Source organism: Talpa occidentalis, unplaced genomic scaffold, assembly GCF_014898055.3.
Source record: "Talpa occidentalis isolate TD23 unplaced genomic scaffold, MPIMG_talOcc4v2.1 talOcc4.10, whole genome shotgun sequence".
Classification (NCBI taxonomy): Eukaryota; Metazoa; Chordata; class Mammalia; order Eulipotyphla; family Talpidae; genus Talpa; species Talpa occidentalis.
In genome coordinates, this window is record NW_023600993.1 from 23925249 (window position 1) to 23940854 (window position 15606).

General features: G+C 47.8%; 1 protein-coding gene across 1 annotated transcript in view; it reads left to right on the forward strand.

The window, feature by feature from the left end:
- Positions 1-15606, forward strand: part of CMTM7 (CKLF like MARVEL transmembrane domain containing 7) — a 42439-nt gene that overhangs the window by 18562 nt on the left and 8271 nt on the right. Inside the window, exon 2 of the mRNA XM_037525698.2 lies at positions 14886-15065. Within this exon, the coding sequence (XP_037381595.1) occupies positions 14886-15065 (180 nt within the window). The remainder of the gene's footprint in view (positions 1-14885; positions 15066-15606) is intronic.

Here is a 15606-nt window from a genome sequence, read left to right on the forward strand (position 1 = left end):
AGTTCAGGTCCCAGCAAGGGCTGTAGGCTCTGCCTGGTTCTGGAGAAGATTCCTAGGCAGTCAATTATTTTATTTTGTTCATCACTTCATCAGGGAATCTCTGGGAAACACCACTTCCTTCCCCAGCTGCTTGTAGGGGTCTGACTCACCGATTTTATCCAATTATCTAGGTCTTAGAGTCTTAAACAAGAGCATTGAATATAGTTCCAGTGTTTTCCCCATCCCTAAATTAATGTGCTGTGTTTGCCCAATTCTAAGATCTTACTGATTCTAAGACTCACCCCGATTTCATAACCTGGGGGGAGGCATGGAGGCAAGCAAAGAGCACTAATCTGATGTAATTTACATTCCAGTGTCAACAACATTAAAATGTGGGAGAGGTTAGAAGACAACACATGTTCATTAAAATTTAGAAATATAGAAAAACAAAAGTGGGAAAGTTATAACCTCTTAATTAGATCAAGTGTATAATTTAGCAGGACACTTTAGAGAGCAGGGAAATGCCAGTTGGCCACCTGGCCTGAGCTTAAACTGGGATTACCCCTGACAAGCTAGCTCATCTGCTTCCCTAAACTAAGCCCAGGGTTAGAACCAGCATGAACACTGTTAGCAGAACTATGGACTTGGCTTCTGGTTTTTCCTCTCGACTTCCACATTTCACTCAATCATATTACCTAGCTTTTTTGGGAAATGTTCTTTATACTTATTGCGATACTGTAAATGTCTTCCCTTGTTATTAAAGTAAGATCGTTCAGGGCCTCCCCGGTGGCGCAGCGGTTGAGCGCTGGGCTGCGAAGCTGCCCGCGGCCTCTGCGGCGCCGGTTCGATCCCCGGCTGCTCCCCGGCCACCGGAGGAGGGTCCCACATGGCGCGCAGACCTCTCCTGCCGCCCGCTGCTCCCCTCAGCAGTGTACTTCGGTCCTTCTGCCTGCTCTGCTCCCCGCTCTGGCTCTGGTGAATTCTCTCACCCTCCCGCGCTTCTGACTGTACCCAGTGCATGTATAAACAAAAACAAATAAACCAGCAAAACAAATAAACAAAGCATGCCTCTATAAAAAAAATAAATAAATAAAGTAAGTAAGATCGTTCAAAGGTATGTCTGGCATAATCACACGACTAGTAATATTTTCAATATAAATGTTCTAAAAATATGATAAAAGCACAAAGGGAAAAGGATACCTACAATGCTATCACCCCAAAATATTCACTCTTAACATTGTATCTATGGTAGTTTCCTTTAAATGTATTGGATATACTTTTATTAGGGTGTTGGTAATAATGGGAGTATTAATTTTGGTTTTTGTTTTTTTTTTAAGATTTATTTATTTATTTATACAAGAACTGGGGTACAGGCCAGATTTGCAGGAGGGTGAGAGATTCACCAGAGACAAAGTGGGGAACAGAACAGGCAGACTGAAGAAATACATTGCTGAGGGGAGCAGCGAGCACGATAGGAGAGGTCTGCCGCTCTCTGCGCTGCAGAGTCTGTGGACAGCTTCACAGCGCGGCCTTCAACTGCCTGTGCCACCAGGGGAGGCCCATTAATTTTGTTTCTGATTTTTTTCTCTGTAGAGAAAATATTTTTTAATGGTTAATTATATTTTGTCCTGATGATAAGCCATAATTTTATTTAACCAATGTGTGCTATTGGATATTTATCTTTTTCTAATTTTTCTACTTTTATAACAATCTGTAAAGAATATTCTTTTTTTTTTTTTAATTTATTTATACATATAAGAGCTGGGGCAGACCAAGAGGTCTGCTGCTCTCCAGCCCAACATGCCGGGGGGAGAGAGGATCCACCAGAGACAGAGTAGGGGAAAAGAACAGGCCAACTGACTTAAATACACTGCTGAGGGAGCAGCAGGTGAGACAGGAGAGGTCTGCCTCGCCATGTGTGTTTCTCCCTGGCCGGCCGGGAATCGAACTCGTGCTACAGAGACTGTGGATTGCTTCATAGTGCGGTGCTTAACCCCTTGCGCCACCAGGGAGGCCCTGTAAAGAATATTCTTATAAATAAATCTTTGGTCTGTTTCCTGAGTGGATATGCTAGGGTACTTTACTAGAGATGACATTATTGGGGTCAAAGGATATACATATTTGATAATTTGGTGTTAAGTCCAGAGGTGCCTTCCAGACCCAGGCTGAACCATCAACTTTATGTGTTAATTTTCCATTGATATTTTTTCACTGATTATTGCTGGCTTCTTTGGGGTCAAGCTCTTTACATGTTAACTGATTTTATCATCATAATGTCCTGTAGTGTGTATACCATCTCTTTTATCTCTAAATAAAGAAAGTGAGGCATGGAAAAACAGGACTTGCATCAAGTAAATCTACCTGTTGGAAATAAAATGGGATTGCCACAGAAAAAGAAGGGATGGCTGGTGCAGTCAATATCTGTGGATGGTCACATACCTCTCTGGTCTATAAACAGTCGTTTCGAGACGGCCAATACTTGACCCCAGCAGGGACTGAGGTCTGGTCCAACTGAATAGGACATGCACTTGGTGAGGTCACTCCTCGAGTGGCTGTTTTAGAGACCCAAAGAGGCCCAGACTCTACCTGGATCTAACGGAAGTTCCATCTCATGAGAAACTTGAGACTTGCAAGGATCTGGCAGATGCCAGAAGTGGGTTGGAATGAATGCCAAAGAAGGAAGGACAGGTTCCCTTCAATCTGGGCAACAGAACAAAGAATGCTTTGTGGGGGGTCTAAACTGTGGAACACAATAACCTCCAGCTACATGTGGCCAGTTTAAATTTAATTAAAATTAAAAATTTCATTTCTCAGCCTCATATAGCCATTTCAAGTGCTGGGTTGCATTTGGCTGTTGTCAAGGAAACTTTGTTGCCCCTTTGCTACTGGAATGTGATGAGGGACACAGCAGTCATGGAGCCCGTTTGCAAGGCAAGACTCTGCTACTTGAGCAGTTCTTTTGCCATTTATTGAAATCATACAGGATCGTAAAATCGGATCATGCGACATTGGTATGAGGAATAGGGTCCGGAGGGTAGGATAGGAATGGGAGAGAAAGTTTTATAAGGGAGAGGGACAGGGACATCGTGACCATGTGTCAAGAGACATTTGCATCAGCAAAGTATGATGTTATCACAGGCAGAGTTATCCTGAGACCGCCATGGAGATAGTCACGTAATCAGGTCAACAGCGGCCTACGAGTCCCCCGGCCTGCCTCGCAATACGAACTATACCCAGTAAGTAGTCAAGGAATGTTCTGCTGTGATTTGTAGATAGCATATAGGTCACAATTGCCCATGAGTGGCCAGCTCATAGGAACCCACAGTTGGCTGCCATGTTGGGCAACATGACGCATAGAGAACATTTCCATCATCACAGAAAGTTCTACTAGGTGACGCTGGTCCAGAAGCATGAGTTTGGCAAGGGAAATGGAAGTAAAGGATGGAGAATGGCCAGAAGTCACCTTCCACTTGGACATGGGATGTGCATGGGATAGTAAAAGTAAATACTGGAAGGGAAGCTTGTAGCAATTCCTTGCTGTGAACTGCAAGTGTTTTTGTGAGTCTGGACTTTATATCAGACCTCTATAGTGTTTAAAGTGGATAAGTGATGGTATGAAGGAGTCCTCATCAGGTCTTGCGTCTCTTTTTTTTTTCCAAAGGTTTATTTATTTATGCATACAAAAACTGGGGTACAGGCCAGAGGTGTGGGGGGATGAGAGGGTTCACCAGAGACAGAGTAGGAAACAGAACAGGCAGGTTGACCGAAATACACTGCTGAGGGGAGCAGTGGGCGAGTCAGGAGAGGTCTGCTGGGCCGTGTGGGTAGCTCCTTGACTGGAGATCAAATTCATGCTGCAGTGGCTGCAGATAGCTTCATCGTGCTGATGCTTAACCCCTTGAGCGACCAGGGAGGTCCCAGATCTTGCATCTCTTAACTGTCATGCACAGCCTTGTCTTCTGATGAGGGGGCTGCATGTGTGTGGCATCTCCTGAGCCTGGATGCAATTGGCTGGGACAGAGATGGTATTGTCACCAGGTTGGACATCAGGGAGGTTCTGTGAGGTGGCCCTGGTAAATAGGGGTGCTCTTGTGGATAGTGTGATGAGGGGGTCTCAGTCCCCGATCAGGTGGCAGGGGCTGGAGAGGATGTCTACTCACCAGTACCCTGAGTGCTAAGAGATGCCCAGCAGCTCTCCTACCTGCCTGAGAGCTGAAAGGTGCCCATGCCCTCACCACAAACCCTGTCACCAGAGGACCCTAGCGGGGGGCCTGCTCCCTGCTGCCCTGGAAAACCTTCCTTGCCCTGAGCTGTCCCTTCATGACCTCACCTCAGTACCAACCAAGCAGAGGTGCCTCACAGAGGAACATAAGTGAATAAATAAAAAAGTTCAGATGGACTGTCAATTAGAAAAGGGCTTATTTAAAGTGGCTGCTTAACCTCTAAAAAGCAGGAAATCAGAGGTGTCTAAGATTTGGGCCAAGGAAAGGTTTAAAAAGGAATTAAGGGCCTCCCCTGGTGGCGCAGGCAGTTGAACACAGCGCTGTGACACTGTCCGCAGCCTCTGCAGCACCGGTTCCATCCAGGCCAGCCAGCGAAGGGCCCACATGGTACGGCAGACCTCTCCTGTCGCGCCTGCTGCTCCCCTCAGCAGTGTATTTCTTCAGTCTGCCTGTTCTGTTCCCCACTCTCTCTCTGGTGAATCCTCTCACCCTCCTGCGCATCTGGCCTGTACCCTGGTTCTTTTATAAATAAATAAATAAATCTTAAAAAAAAAAAAGAAAGGAATTAAGCCGAGGTGTCGGGCAGCTAGTCTGCCTGCTGGCTGGCATTGGGCTAGAAGGAATCAGTCTCATCTTAGTGTAAGGCTTTTTATTCCTGTTCCTGCTCACACCGGGTCTTTGTTGGGCTGTAAAGTTGTACCATGAATTTCCATATAGCTCAGGGTCTTAGAAATGGTCTTCATACCCCCTGCCAAGTTTATCAAAGCAGCTGGGGTGTTTTTCCAGTCAGTCATAGGAAAACATTACTCCAGAATGTCCCTCTTACTCTTTCCAGAGAGTCAGACATGTTATGTTCAGCCCACCTTGCTTCAGGAATTGGGAAGAGCTGCAGGCAGCTGTCCACCTGGCCCACCTGTGGCTGCATTCAGACACTGGGTGTTCTTGACTGCAGACAAGTGTCTGGCTGGTGTTTGCACTGGCGGCTTTTGTGAATGTCGAATCTAATCGCTTGGTCTGTCTATGTTTGGAAAGTTAACTGTTGCACTTTCATTCATTTTATCGGAAGGCACCAAATATCGCCATCTACTCTCAGGTGGAGTCCCATGACAGCACCCTGCCTGAATTGCTCTCTAAATGAAACTGATGATGTAATGATGGCTTTGAAAATAAAAATGATTTTTTAATTTCTACATGTGCCTTTTTGGTAAGAGGGATGGCTGCAAATCCCCATCCATGAGTCCCTCCCACCCCTCCGTCCTCTTGTGGTAGTTATTTCTTAGAGCTTATCGGATATTATGTCTTCAGCTTTTTTAATATGAAAATGTTCAAACATATACAGAAACACAAAGAAACCCTTGTGTACCCCTAAAGCAGCTGCAATAATCACCAATGCTTGGCCAGTCCTTATGAGCTCTATCCCCATCCATTTAATCCGTCATATTGTTGTTAGCTTTATTGAGCATAAAAGCTACTAGTTTTTTGGGTTTTTATTTTTTTTTTTTTTTTAAAGATTTATTTATTTCTTTTATTTATTTATACAAGCACTGGGTACAGTCAGAAGCGCGGGAGGGTGAGAGAATTCACCAGAGCCAGAGCGGGGAGCAGAGCAGGCAGAAGGACCGAGGTACACTGCTGAGGGGAGCAGCGGGTGGCAGGAGAGGTCTGCGCGCCATGTGGGACCCTCCTCCGGTGGCCGGGGAGCAGCCGGGGATCGAGCCGGCGCTGCAGAGGCTGCAGGCAGCTTCACAACCCAGCGCTCAACCGCTGCGCCACCGGGGAGGCCCCGTTTTTTGGGTTTTTAAAAAAGATTTATTTATTTATGCATACAAGAGCTGGGGTACAGGCCAGAGGTGTGGAGGATGAGAGGGTTCACCAGAGACAGAGTGGGGAAGAGAACAAGCTGATTGACTGAAATACACTGCTGAGGGGAGCAGCGGGCGAGTCGGGAGAGGTCTGCTGTGCCGTGTGGCCGGGGATCAAACACGTGCTGCAATGGCTGTGGATCTTAACTTCGTAGGTTGCATCTTAACCCCTTGCGCCACCAGCAAGGCCCCAGAAGTTACTAGTTTTAAATTCATTGCTTTTTAGCAAATAGCAGTTGTGCAGCCACCACCATAATCTAAGTTTAAAAGCATTCCCATCACTCCATGTTGTTGTGAAGCAAATCTGGTCCTGTGTTTTATCTCATCCATAAATATTTCAGTAGGTATCTGAACTGCTGGGCATTCTGTTTGCTTGTCATGGCAGCACCCAGGCTGCCCCCTCTTCTGCTGAGGGCTAAAAGCAAACCTCTGGGTTCAGCACTGCCTCCTGAGATTAACTGTGGAGAGCCTGAGGGGAAGCGATTACAGATGAAAGGCTGCATGGCCCGCCATGTTTACACTGTGAGAATCCAGTTTAACCCCAAATTCAGTTCTGCATATTTTATTGAAGGCCTACTCTGCATTTGGCAGCAATTAGTAGTCATGGCCCCTACCAGTGTGCATTCCCCACCCCCCACGCCCACCTCGCACCTCCCATAAACTGTGGACACAATTAGGTAGAGGTAGGCAGAGGTGGCCTCAAATGCCTGCTCACCTGGAGCTCGGGCATCCCTCTGACCTATATCTATAGCTAAACTTGTGCGTGTGTGTTTACACCACTGTGCCTGCAAGCCCTTACTTCTGGGTTTAAAGCCCTTATTTGTTTCGGGTGGTCAGAAGAGCAAAGATACTGGTCTCATCCCGTGTGTTACGGGGAGGACCTCCCCAGGGTGATGGCCTCACCTTCCTTCCTCACCTGTCTCTCTCTCTGCCCTGTAGACACAGGACAGGAAGGTGGCCCAGTGCAGTGCCTGGAATATAGGAGGGCCTTGGGAAAGGGACATACAAATTGCATTTACTCAATTGTTTACTCATTTACTCAACAAATTTCCATTTAGAGTTTCTGGTGCTCAGGAAACAAGATTTCCCTGGCCACAGTGGAGCTGTTTGGAAGCTGCACTGAGCTGGTCACCATACCTGGTACCTGTAGGCATTCAGTGGAGACTGTCCTGCCGCTTCTCTCGATGCGGGGAGCTGGAAGCCCTTCTTCCATCACCCCTCACCCTGACACCTGAACTGGAGAGTCTGCAGGCCACACCTCCTAGGGCAATTGATAGGAGCCTTCAGCCAATTTCTAACGGTGTTCAGAGGATAGCTGCCAAGTCATTCATCTCTGGATGCCACACAAATAGGAACCTAAGTGATGTCCAGAGATAAAACCCATCCTCTTCGCAAAGGACTTGAGGTCCATAAGGGAAGGAGATGGACATGGTTTTTTGAAGTGTAACAGTGTCATGCAGCTGTCAGAGGAGGCAGGACAACCCTAGACCACTCATCCACTCAGTGGTGAACTGAGGGCCTGTGTGCAGGGCACTCTGCTGAGAGCAGCGAGTAAGAGTGGAACCTACAAGGTTCCTATAGTGGCAAGCAGGCAGGCAGGGTGGGCAGCCAGCAACTGAGCCTCCCAATGCCCTCCCCCGCAAGAATCTCCATGCATTCTCTCTCTCCCTGTCTCTCTCATCTCAGTCTTGACCCATCTCTGTAATGATCTCTCTCAGGCTTTGGCACTTATCGGTACACGCACCTCACGCTCTCTGGCTTCTTGGCCCAGGTATCCACAATTACAGGAGCCCCATGCTCACACTCCTCAGCCCAGGGTGTTCATGCGTGCTCCGTGCTCATGCTCCCAAGCACTGCATTAACACGCTATCAGGTGCGGGTAACACAACCAGGGAGAAAAGCGAGGCCGCAGGTGGCAGCTGTAGAGGCTGGAGACAGGAAGGCAGGGAAAACCCCACCTAACGCCACTTTCCCTACAGTCCATATACTCCCGGACCTTAAATTCCAATTGAGGAGAAGGGTAGTAAATGTTTGACCAACAAATACATAGATATGGTCCCTTTGCAATCAGTGCCATGAGAGAGAATTCTGTCTCCCCCGACCCTCGCTGCCCAACCAGTGCAGCAAGGAGCTCTGGAGCCCAGTGTGCCCAGAGAAGCCCACTGTGCCCAGAGAAGTCGAGGCAGTGAGGATCACACTTGCAGCCCCTTTGGGCCTCATTAAAGGATTTTTACCTGATTCAAGAGTTTGGAAAACTATTGAAGGGATTTAAGTTTTAAGGCTTTCAGAATTTTAAAGCTCTGATTCCTCTGTGGACAATGGATTGGATTTGATATGGTTGAAAGTCGTGTAAAAGGCAGTATTTCAAGCCAGCAGGAAAAGATGCTCTATTCAGTAAATAATGTTAGTACAGTTGATTGACTGTTTTGTAAAGGTCAAACCCTACGGTGTGCCCTAGTTGGTGCCATCTGAAAAAAATTAATCCCTGATGCTTAACAAGACACAAAACCAAGACTTTTAAAAATGCTGTATAGATCTAACTGTATAAAAAATGTTAACTTTGGTAAAAATAAAGGCAAATGAGAGAGTAGGGGAATATACTTGCAATATTTATAGCAGACAGTAGGTTAATATTTAGAGTATAAAGAGTTATTCAAATCCACAATAAAAATACAAGCAATAGAAAAATAGGCCAAGAATAGGAACAGGCAGTAAACATATGAAGACAATCAACGCACTAGTATTCAAGTAAATGAAGATTAAAACAAGATCTGATTTCCATTTGTATGGGCAGGAATGGACCACAGTGCAGATTTTCTGATCCAGTAGACCGGGTAAAGGAGGAATCAGAGTCCTTAGTGGCTTTTGCAGGTCTTTTATTGGGATTTACCCAGTACACAGCAGGCAGGGGTGCTGGGGGGCCGGGAGGCTGGCAGGCCTCCCAGCCCCCAGCCAGTCTTCACTCTATCCGGGCTCTCTGGCCTTCTCTCGGCTTCTGCTTCTCTAGCTTCTCTCTCAGCTTCTCTTTTGGCTTCTCCTGCTTCTTTCTCGGCTTCTACTGGCTTCTACAGTCTCAGCCCAGGTGAATCCCATCTACCTATGCCCACACCCTACTCCAGGTGCCCGCCATCAGGCATGCGTTCAGGACCCCAAGGATCCATGATCTATCCTGATGGCAGGAGGGCAGAAAAGCCTGACATTTTTTTTCCTTACCCTACATCATTCTTTAACAATATTGTTAATAATCTGTGTTGGTGGGCCTCCCTAGTGGCGCAAGGGCTTAAAACGCAACCTATGAAGCTGTCCGCAGCCTCTGCAGCACAAGTTTGATCCCCAGCCAGGGAGCCATCCACATGGCGCAGCAGACCTCTACTGTCTCGCCTGCTGCTCCCCTCAGCAGTATATTTCAGTTGATCTGCCTGTTCTGCTCCCCACTCTGTCTCTGGTGAATCCTCTCACCCCCACACCTCTGGCCTGTACTCCAGTTCTTGTATGCATAAATAAATAAATCTTTTTTTAAAAAATCTGTGTTGGCAATATTCCCTATGCAGGGGAACATCTTTATGGTGTAGCATTTTAGCAGCAAACATCAAAATTGTAAATGTGAATATGCTTTCACCCATAATTTTGTAACCGGTAGTGCCCCTTGCTGCCCTGTATCAATTTCACTCCTAGGAATCTTTTGGAAATATGCATGCAAAGAAGTTTTTCCAAGAAGATTCTTTGGAGGATTGTTTATATTTAAAAAAAAAAATACTGAAGATGTGATAAATGCCTACTGTTGGGACACAGGGAAAAATTCCCCCACTCCTGCTGGCTTCTTCTGAGGTTATTTGTGAAACCAGAGACTCCTCACACACACACACACACCTTACGGCCTCTGGCTCTGGGCCCCAGAGCACTGCTTGTGGGCAAGCAGCAGCGCGTAGTGGGCATTTTACCTCCACCACCAGTGGCCCCACTGGGGCTTGGGCTGCAGGCAGAGGCCAGCAGTGATGGTAGACGGCAGTGGTTCTCCTAAAACGCCACCCCACAGCACACAGCCCCTGGTTCAGGGCTGCAGGGAGGAGCAGGGGGGCCCCTGGGCCAGCTCCAGAGCTGTGGCTCCTCCAGCTGCAGGCAGTAGAGAGGCCCATGGGTTTGCGGCCTGGGTTGTGGAATGGACAGATCAGGTGGGAGCGATGAGCTGATTGGTAAACAGTCCAATCAGATTTGTAGGTGGGGAACCCTGAAAGAGGATATAAGGCGGGGGCAGCAGCCACTTTAGGATTCTCTCGATCAGACTTTGAGGCTCTTAGGCTGTCTCACAGACTCTATTCCTGGCATCCAAAGACATTGAAAGTTTCGCAGATAAAGCCAAAGTTTCTTAGAGGCCTGACCAGCCGGGCCTGCCTCTATCACTGCCTGAAAGAAGCACCTAAAGGCCTTGGGCCTGGTGTCTCAATTTGCTGTTTGTTATTGTGGGCCAACAGTTCAAAGAACAGCAACGTTGCTGTTTTTTTGGGGTTTTTTTTTTAAGATTTATTTTTATGCATACAAAAGCTGGGGTGTAGGCCAGAGGTGTGGGGTGGGGGAATGTAAAGATTCACCTGAGACAGTGGGGAGCAGAACAGGCAGACAACCAAAAATACTGCTGAGGGATGCAGCAAGCAAGACAGGAGAGGTCTGCTGCACCATGTGGGTCATCTCCCTGGCCGGGGGTCAAACTCACACTGTAATGGCTGCCAATAGCTTTATAGTGCTGAGACTTATGTGCCACTAAGGAGGCCCCGCTGGTGTTTCTGACATCACTGTGTAAAGGCAAGAATGACCACAGTGCAGGTTCTCTGATCCCATGCAGACCAGGTAAAGGAGGAGTCAGAGTCCTCAGTGGTTTTTGCAGGTCTTTTATTGGGGTTCAGCGGGTACGTGGCAGGCAGGGGTGCTGGGAGGCTGGCAGTCCTCCCAGCCCCCAGCAAATCTTCACTCTATCTGGGCTCTCTGGCGTTCTCTGCTTCTGCTTCAGGCTTCTTCGGCTTCTGCTGCTTCTCCTGGCATCCCCGTGACGCCGCCCTTAAAAAGCACAGTCTTAGCGCAGGTGTACCCACTGCAGGTGCCCGCCATCAGGCATGCATTCAGGATCACAGGGTTCCCTCATCTATCCTGATGGCAGGAGGGCAGAAAAGCCTGATTTTTTATCTTATCCTACACACTGCCTCCTGGTGATGACCAGCATTACTGGACAATGCTGCCCCCCTACCCCACCTACAAGTCTGATTGGACCATTTTCAATCGGTTCATGGCTCATACTTTGATCGGTCCAAACCCATGGGCTTCTACTGCCTGCAGCTGAAGCCTCAATGTGGGGGTGGGGGTGGTTCTCCGGTTTCAGATGAACAAATTACATAGGAGAAATGCATAGGAGACAAATGCATAGGAGAAAAGCACCACTAGGGAACTTAAATAACTGAATTCTAAAATAAATGGGAGCAAACCAAGGCTTTAAATTCTGTGCTAAGGGACCTGGGGCATCAAAGGAAGGGGAGGGGTGCTCTCGGGATGAGGAGGAAGGAAATTCCTCTTCCTGCCTCCCCACTGCTAAACAAACTTACTTAGGGGCCAGCCTGCCTCCACAGATAGTTTCCAGTCCCTGAGCCTTCTCTCCCTGTCTGATTGTTGGGACAAGCTGGCTTTCATCTGGACACTTGCAGAAAAGCCTCTTTGAGTTGGGTCTGGGACCTTCTGATGTTTACTTTCATCAGTTACTTCCTCTCCTCCTACCTGTCTCTCTGAAACATGCTCTCAAGGTCAGAATAAAAACTCCTGGGAGAGGGGGTTGGGATTGGGTGACTTGCCGGCATCCAGCCTGGTGCTCTGGTGACACAAGAAGTCTGGTGTCATCTTTAGCCAGACACAGGCGTGCTCAACAGCCAGACCTGGCAGGAACATGGAGGTGAGGGGTCAGGCCTTCTGAGGAAATGTTCCCGAGCACAGGCTGCAAGCAGTGGCTGACCGCCAGCCACCCCCAGAGGTTCTGCTGCTCAGCTTAGGAAAAAACCTCTCCTGAGCATTGCCTCTTGAGGCTGCTCCATCTTAGACTTCAAAGTCCCATTTCTTCCTTGAGGGACATTCACCCAAGCTGAGAGTGCTCTGGCGCCTGGCTGGGGAGCTGGGACCAGACTGTTTTAGTTCACAAGTTCTCAGGCAACTGTTTCCCTTAGGGGATGTCAGTTTGCTTCACCCGCTGTGACACTGAACTCCTGCTTGCACAAAAATCTCATCTCTCTAATGCAAATTTGGATAGAACAGAGTCAAAAAGACCAGTTTGGGGTAGGGGAGGCTTCTACTTTTGAGGGGATTCCAAGTGACTAAACTGGCTCTCACAGATGGTCTGTGAGAGCCTCCCTTCGAGTTAAGGTTTCTTGCAATTTTACTCTGAAGTCCCTGGACATTTATCGCCAATGTGTTTTCAACATTCATGGCAGTTTGATGTCAAAGAACAGACCTTTACGAGAGAAGCCGACGGCACCCTAAGAAGCAAGCTAGTCCTTTGCACGGTGTCTCATTTCAGTTCTCTAAACAGCCATACCTATCTTCCAGAAGCTTCTCAGCCTTCACACAGTCCTGAAATCAATGTCTACTTCGGTCATCTGAATTCAATGTCTGTTGACTTGCTTTTCCAGTGGGAGGGAAGGAGCGATCCTGTGAGGGCCAAGTCGGGGAGGGAACACGGTCCGCACCACAGGGCCTTTTCCCCACCTGTGTCTTGTTCTGCTTGCCTTCTGCTTCACCTCTCTGGCTGCCCCCTGAATTTTGATCTAAATGATGCTAGGGGCTGGGGAGACGGTCTCCAGCAGCTCCAGGTGTTACCTACTGATTTCAGAAGCGTTCCTAAAACGTTTGGTATGAAATCTTTAGCGCACTAGATAAAATGCTGGCTACCTAAAGTAGGAATAAGTGAAATCTTGGGCAAAAAGGAAGCTTTTAGTAAATGGGTATTACAAACCAGCTCCTGTCTACATTTACTTTCCAAATTTGGGCTTTCCTAAAGAAGAGCGCATGGTAGGGGGCCTTCGGCCAAGGGGGCAGATTCGGGAAGTCTCACTTCATGAGCGGGTTTCCCAGGCAGGTCTGAGATGGTGTGTGCTAGAGCAATGAAGTACTTCCAGCTATGCATGACTCCGCCTGGGAGCTCCGAGGGGAAGACCTGCCCTGGCCACTTCGGTTTGTTGGGAAACTCCCATGTCTGTCACCACCAGAACTTCCTGACTGTCACAGATGGAGAGTAGTAAAAATTGTTCTAATTTCTGCATTAAATTAGGTGCATAATTGCTTTTCCACCTGAGAATCATACGGCATAACTGACTTATCTGCAGTTTAAGGCAGGCTTTAAATAAAAATACCCCAGCACATGAAGAGGGTCCTGTAAAGACTGGGGAGATGTAGATGAGGTCTGGAGCTGGGGACTGATGAGGCAATAAAGCCCCAACAATCATGCACACCCCTGAGCGAAGCAAGACCCCCCTCAGAGCTTTAAAACCACCTCAAGGTGTGAGTCATATCACCACGCCCGGTTGCCTTGAGGAACTGAAAAAATGAAAATATTCACGTTGCTCATTAGCAAAGGGAAATACGCAAATGCTGAGGGTGGCTTTGTGTCCGAGCCCCAGCCCTCTGTTTTGATCTGTTCAGCAGAACATTCAAGCCCGCCTTTAGCTTCAAGCCCAGAGTTCTTTTCTTGCTGCAGTACCTGTTACTGGATAGTGTGCTAGGGATGAGGGGGGCTTTAAAAATAGAGCGGCTTGGGCACTACCCACCGTAACCAGTGTTAGAGCCACCATGTGACTTTATTGTCAAGTCACTGTCTGCAGAACCTGTCTCAGAGTTCACATTTGAGACCAGATAGCTTTGTTACAACACTGACCTGTGCATTGGTGGGGTATTTAGCAGCACCCCTGGCCCCTGCCCGTTTAATGCCAATACTCCACCCCATAGTATCCAGACATTGTCAAGTGGCCCGTAGGACACAAATCACACACACCCTTTGGGAATCACTGTTCTACTGGAAAGAGGCAGTCCAAATTCTTTGTCCCAAATTCCTTGTGTTTTTAAAGATTCTAATTTTATATGCATTTAACACCTGGGTGTCATTAGTTTATTCCCTATGTGGTATGAACAAGATTTGATTCTCCTTAGCCATCACAAAAAGCACAGAATCTTCTCTTCCAGTGTAGTCTGCTATTCATGGGTTGCTAATCATTTACTTGACCTGCTAATTCAACAACATGTCACGCTAGTCATTAATTCATCATTGCTATTCATTCACACATCACTTATTGTGCTCACTGATGCCCTATGGAGAGCAGGCACTGCCTAACCAGGATTGTCCATGCAGTGGACGATACACCCACCTTCTTCAGGGCATTTGTGATGAGGGCTGACATTTTTCAAAGGCAAAACTTCTTCTGTCACTGGTAGGTTGTAACATATGAATCACCATCTTGAGTCAAAAGTAGGCAGGTATTGGCAACCTCCCCCAGTAGAACCTAGTATGTAAATCATGGGTCCAGCATCATATTCCACTCTGCTCTGAGGAGGCCGAGCAAATAAACGGGATGATTCTTTTTCTACATTCCTGCCCCTTCTGAGGAGGCACGACACATCAGGCTTCAGAGGACACGAAGCTCTTGCTGCTCAGCGCTCACAGCCAGCATGTACTCCTGTGAGCCAGTGAGTTTCTGTCCTTCTAGCCAGCTTGGAAGGCAGTAACCTGAATTGCTTCCGCGGCACAGTTTTCTGTTTGTTCCCCGGGTGCCATCTGATGCCTCTACTTGTGTCTCAGGTTGTTCTGCTGCTCGCCTTCATCTGTGTGAGGAGCTCTCTGCTTCAGTGGATCAGCTACAGTGCCTACAGCTACTTTGAAGTGGTGACCATTTGCAACTTGATAATGATCCTCGCCTTTTACCTGGTCCACCTCTTCCGCCTCGACGGTGTGTTCACCTGTATCAGCTGGCCCCTGTCGGTAAGGGAGTAGCCTGACCCTGGCCTCTGTGCCGGAAGCACTCATCATCCTCCAGCCGTTGTGCTGTACCCTCAGCCTCTGGAAGCCTCAGATCTATGCTCAGCTTTCAAGGATTGTTTTTTTTTTTTAAAGATTTATATAAGAACTGGGGTACAGGCCAGAGGTATGGGGGGTGAGGATTCACCAGAGACAGAGTGGGGAACAGAACAGGCAGACTGAAATACACTGCTGAGGGGAGCAGCGGGTGAGACAGGAGAGGTCTACCATGCCATGTGGGTAGCTCCCAGGCCGGGGATCGAACTTTTGCTGCAGTATCTGTGGATAGCTTCACAGATTGCATCTTATAACCCCCTGTGCCACCAGGGAGGCCGCTTAAGGATTGGTTTTAAAATTTGACCCTTAATTCGGTTTCTCTATGTTCCACATATAAGCGACACCATCTAGTATTTCTCTTTCTGGCTTACCACTGAACACAATCCCTTCCTGCTCCACTCATGTTGCCACAAGTGACATATCTTTTTTGATCACTGAGTAGTATTCC